This window comes from Monopterus albus, unplaced genomic scaffold (genome assembly GCF_001952655.1).
Source record: "Monopterus albus unplaced genomic scaffold, M_albus_1.0 scaffold33.1, whole genome shotgun sequence".
Taxonomy (NCBI): domain Eukaryota; kingdom Metazoa; phylum Chordata; class Actinopteri; order Synbranchiformes; family Synbranchidae; genus Monopterus; species Monopterus albus.
In genome coordinates this window covers 1,122,385-1,128,203 of record NW_018127913.1, presented here as the reverse complement: position 1 = coordinate 1,128,203, position 5,819 = coordinate 1,122,385, and the positions used below count along the sequence as shown (strand labels likewise).

The 5,819-nt window shown below is 40.8% G+C and overlaps 1 protein-coding gene across 1 annotated transcript in view; it reads left to right on the top strand.

The window, feature by feature from the left end:
* The window catches only part of znf236 (zinc finger protein 236), a 66,483-nt gene extending 61,252 nt beyond the window's left edge, over positions 1-5,231 (top strand). Inside the window, exon 32 of the mRNA XM_020597253.1 lies at positions 4,213-5,231. Within this exon, the coding sequence (XP_020452909.1) occupies positions 4,213-4,334 (122 nt within the window). The 3' untranslated portion in view covers positions 4,335-5,231. The remainder of the gene's footprint in view (positions 1-4,212) is intronic.
* Positions 5,232-5,819: the final 588 nt, after the last annotated feature.

The window sequence follows — 5,819 nt, the reverse complement described above, 5'->3', positions numbered from 1 at the left end:
CTTCTCAATGTCAGGTAGCTGGGATTTTTAGCCTTTGAATCTTACTAAATTACATTACTAACACATTAAAGTCTAAGACATTAATGTCTAATAATTATTTGATTAATTTATTAATTTCTAACAATGCAAAGTACCCCTGCTCAAACCGCCCTCTCTGCGTATGTTGTGATGAGAAATCATGCACTGTGCCATCCCAGCTGGAATCACTACCATGAGACATTGCTGGCACTGAAATATCACAAAAATGGCCCTCCTCCTCATCTGTGAAAGAGGCAGGAGCACATGAACTGACAACTGGAGTTGTGGACTGGTCTAAACAGCCAGATTTTGACTCATTTAGATAAGTCTGTTCTGTAAGTCTGTCAGCTTTACTTCCTGGAACTGATGCTGTGTTCAGAATTCAAGTGTGGGTCTGTGTGTGTCCATGTAGATTTATATATCTGTGTTTTGTATGCATACCAGTGTGTATTCAGTCTGTATCTCGGGTAGATGGGAGAAGATGATGGCTTGAATGTGTATGTAGGCAAATGTTTTGGTCTTCACATGTGTGTACATCTGTGTGATATGATGTTTTTAAAAGGCATCATGAGACACAGTCTAAGCGCATTTAAGAGCTTGTATATGTGCCCCTGGGCCTCACAATCCATCCTGTTCTTCCCCTGGATCAAGAGAAAATGTCATTATTTGTAGCCATCAGTGAGAAATCAATGCAATTATGTTGGAGCTTCCACTCTTCTCTTGCTTATAATGCATAATTTGCAAAGTCATAAAGGACATTAATACATGCTCCCTCCAGACCTCTCCTCTCTTAACCCTTGATGGTGTGATCCGCTTTGATTGCTCTGATAGAAAATTAATTATTCTGTTTGCTGTGGAAGCTTAAGCATGGCCTGCTTTTCTCCACAAACAGCGAAAACCAGGGGATCTGATATTACGATAGCCTTGACCTAGGACAGAGGCTTTTGTGCTTTTATTCTAGCATGGGAGAATGAGTGACAGGGGTGGAAATGCAACAAATATGCACTCAACCTCATACTCAGACATGCACATACATTTCAGACACACAAACTACTGCTGCAGTAGTATGGGGAACTAGATGGAGATGAGCTCAGTGCTATTGTAACACAATGAGACGTGCTTCCGGTAGCTCCAAGCAAGCGATGCTCAATCTGTGCAGAACTTAAATCTCAGAAAAACCCTGGAGTTTGTTAGAAGCCACTGTGTAGAAACACGATAGTGACATGTTTCCATGATATACCTGAGGACGGGATCAGTGGAGGCAAACTTTAAAAGGACGGAAAGATTCAAATAAAACATAGGAGTGGCCAAGCTCTGACTTCAAGTAGTTGTTTTTTTTTGTAGCAGGATGGGAAGCAATACTGAGTGAAATATTGATGTGGGCATTCTGGCACACTCAAGCGCTAATTAATCATGAAAAACACAACCATCAACTAGCTGTGAATATCAATCAGTATTTAAATTAAAATCATGTCTCCTTATCTCCCTTTTCACTAATTAATAGCATGTGTGAATTAAAACTGAGAAACAAGAACTGTGTGTGGTTCAATAAGCTGTAAAAAGATGTTTCATATGTACAATGATAAATAATAATAAATAAAAAGTCATTTAGGTTCTGGTTACAGTGAAATGTTTTAGATGTCTGTCTTTTGTTGAATTAGAGATTCAGAAGTTGTCTTTTGCTTGTCAAACAGTAAACTATAAAAACTGAGGGGACACAGAGTACAATACTGTAACTGTTCAATTTGATAGACACTCCAAGAAAATGATGGAAACAGATAAAAGTAATAATAATAATAATAATAAACTTTATTTGTACCGCACTTTCCAACTCGAGAGCACAAAGTGCTACAACAATAAAAACATAGAATACAATATCAGTTAAGAGCACTCATAAACAGACAGAAGCCAAATGGATATCCCAGGACTGATAGAGGGCAGCTCCTATCCAGCCGGCTCTCTCATCGGGGGCTTACCCGTGGAGGCCCAAGGACTAATACACACAATGACATATTAAGACTAGTTAAAAGAATAAATTATTAAAGGTGACGAAAATAGTGAGCTAGCTAAACATTAAAAGCTTGCTTAAAAAGATGCGTTTTTAACGCTGACTTAAAGGCTGCCAGCTCGGCTATCGAGCGTATCTCTAAGGGCAGGGAGTTCCACAGCCTAGGGCCATGCACGGCAAAGGCGCGACCTCCCCATTTTTTGTAGTGCGCAGGGGGAACAACAAGAGCAGGGTGCCCCGATGATCGCAGGGTTCTGCGAGGGACGTATCTAGCCAGGAGGTCGGATAAGTACGGAGGGGCAAGGCCGTGCATGGCCTTAAAAACATAAAGCAAGACCTTAAAATCTACTCTCCATTTAACAGGCAGCCAGTGAAGGGATAGCAGAACCGGAGTGATATGGGCATGCCGACGAGTGTTTGTCAGCAGACGGGCAGCCGCGTTCTGAACAAGCTGGAGCCTGGAGAGTGATGACTGGGATAGCCCTGAGTACAGGGCATTGCAATAGTCAAGCCGGGAAGTCACAAACGCATGAATAGCTTTCTCTAAGTCACTGCGAGAGAGAAATGGCTTCACTTTGGAATTTTTGTGTAGATTCTGTCTCTCACAGTTGAGGTGTACCTACGATGAAAATTACAGAACTGTCCATTCTCTGTAAGTGGGAAAACTTGAAAGATCAGGGGTGTATCAAATACTTATTTACCCCACTGTAAGTATTATATACTGAACCCCCTTTTCCACCTTATGATGTTAATGTGTTTTTGACTGTTTATTGTGGCTGTCATGCACAGTCTGCATGTACCCCATAAAAGACACAATAAAAGGTGTCTCTGAGTACCTCAGACCGCTGAGAGGCAATGTTGGCCTTCTCCTGTGGTTCATTAACTTTCTCCCATTCTCACCTTTTGTGTCTGTCGCGCCTCTCTTAATGCGCCTTCTCATTATCTGTTGAAAATCATCTTTATAATGCCAGCACATGGTCACTGCTACACTTATCCTCGTGTGTATGTGCACACGTGCCCTGCAGGCTCAGCGATACTGTAGAGCAGAACTCGGATGACAGATCCATGAACTTTGTTCACTTTAAGCTGTAAGCTCAGTTTCCTCTTTGTTATCACTAGGCATGTGTGTTGAATGGAAAGTCAGGGCTTTTTCCTGACAGGCGTTAAAACTTAGGCTGTGGCTCCTCTTTTGTTAACCTTGGCCAAGAGTATGACGAGCATACTCCCACATTGTTATTCATTTTATTCCGGCATCCAACCTCAGAGCTTGGCAGGTACCTATTCAGTATGACCTGAGGAGGAGAACAGTGCTGACAGATCTCTTCTACTTATTCCACTTGAATAGCAGCTCTGCAAAAGCTTCCAGTCATGTCCCCATGCTGGGTGGGTGTAGATAATTTAAAAAGTTTGGTCTGCAACACGTTGAGGACTGGCTTCTGTGGTCTTACTATGAAAAATGTAATTAGGTTAGAGAACGGTGAATTAACTTTCTCAGGATTTTCTGTAGTCATTAAAATCCTAAAATCGTTAAAATTCCTACTGTTCCATCCGTGACTGGACGTGATCACAAAGTTAAAGTTCAGTTTAATCCTTGATATCTGTTTAGTCTTTTGACATTTTGATGGATGCTTGTGAGAAATGCATCAGGATTCAAGATAGTCATGTGTTTGCAACTTACTGAATGTGTGTTAGATACAACAACTAAAAACAGAGATAAACAAATGACTTCCACTGTAAATGAATTCCACTGACTTCCTCGTGTGCCCTGCGGCAGTAGAAAAAGCTCTGAACCTCTCAGCTTTTGCCAAAGTGACTTATTATTGCTTTGAGCTTGTCATTTTAAGCTGAATGCACTGTGACACATAGCTTGCATCATATGTACAGCTCACAGTAAGTATATTCCACACCTGCCACACCTTATTAAATAGTTTGTGTATGAGACGGGTCTTTGCAGAAGAAAGCTCAAACTGACAATATGAGATATTAAATCAATTGCTGGTGGAGTGAGGAGGGAAAGATTGCTTTTTGATAGATGCTCTTATTTGCATGAAAGCCACTGGCAAACTGGATGTAGAATCAGAAATGCTGAAGCTGATCTTTACTTTTCTCAGAGAGTATCTAACTGCAGGAGAGTCATGCAAACCACTTCTCACTCTTTTTGTTGGTTTTTCTGTGTATCTGTCCAGGCCAGATCCAAGAAGTGGCTCTGGGCCAAGAAGAAACAGGAACTCAAGTGGAGGTAACACCTGAACTTGACCTGGAAGTGGTTCCTGAATCATCTGGAGACTGGCACAGTGTCTTCCCCTGACACACGGGTGTCAAGAGTCAAACAGCTCTGTTCAGAGTTGTGAGCACTGACTGAGTTTTACAGCGAAACAGCAAAGCTTTGCCAAACATATTCCTCTTCTATTTGGTTAGAAAGAGATTTAAGGTGTAATACATTTGCTCCACTGGAGAGCGAGGGCTTTCTCCCTAGTAGCAGCCCCATGCAGTTTAACTACATTAGCAGAGTCGAGGTCTCTCTGATTGGTTTAATGACTTCTCTCTGTTTTGCTACTGACCGATTGTCATCAATGTGATAACCTCCAGAGAGGTCTGGCTCAATAAACCCAGGCACCCAGAAAGTTCTCCAGTGAGAATGCAGGTCCCTCAGTGCTGACCATGTTGGAAAGAGGGGAAACTACTCTGTGAAGAAGCTCCCCGGACACCAGTGTCTTGTCTCCTCATTACTGGTCTGCTCACATGGATGTACAGTACGTGGAGCTGTACTGTTAATAGAAACCTTTTCCCCCACTGGCTTATAAGACGTCTGTCACCTTTTTGTTTGTTTTTTTTACATACTTATACTGTACTTATTTGTTCCTGACATGAAATGTCATATGCAGGTTATGTTTGTTTTGGTTTGTTAAGATTAGCAGTGGGCTGTGAGGACACCGTTTTGGATTTGAAGCTCTTTGAGCTTTCTGACTGACAATGTCAGCATTATGTGTTTCCAGTCATATCATTTAGCACACCCATTTTGTTAATCCTGTAAATAGTGTGGTTAGATATTTTCTGACCTATGACAGCATGGATTGGATAGAAATGTGGGTATAATGTTGCATTTGTTATGAAGCAAAGCCAGTATACAGATGATAAGCTGTTTTTTTTTTCATCCTTTTTTAGTTGCATTTTCTATTGTCCAGAATAAATTAAGAAGATTAATTTTTCTACTAATTTAAAGTCATTTCTTTTATTGATTAGCAAAGGTACGCTGTGGAATTTCTGACCTCCTGCATGAAAATGAGGACACATACAGTATGAGCTGCTGCCAGTGTTGGGGAACCTACAGTATTTCAAAAACAGCTTTGCAAGGCACCGATTACCTCATACTAGAAGAAGTTGAACTACAGCCAAGCCACCCTAGGGAGAAATCTAGTGTGGTAAACCAAAGTTACTTAGAAAAAGTAGTTTCAACTATTTAAACTACTTTTTTACAATGTGCCTATTACATCCTTTTTAATATAATTTAATTTTACCTCCCTGTGCTTGTTTAACAATGACTTGTCAATATACCTTTGTCCAGGTTCATAATTGGCTGGCATTTGTATTCCCTCTTATCCATGTTTCATTAATCAAGAAAACATTGTTGTGTGGTAAAACATGACCAGGCTATGAGGGAATGAAATATGTTTTCTTATACAACATTAGGTAAAAATGATTTTCATTACGCACACACACACGACGTACACTGATCAGCCACAACATTATGACCACTGGCAGGGGACGTGAATAACACTGAGGATCTGTTTCA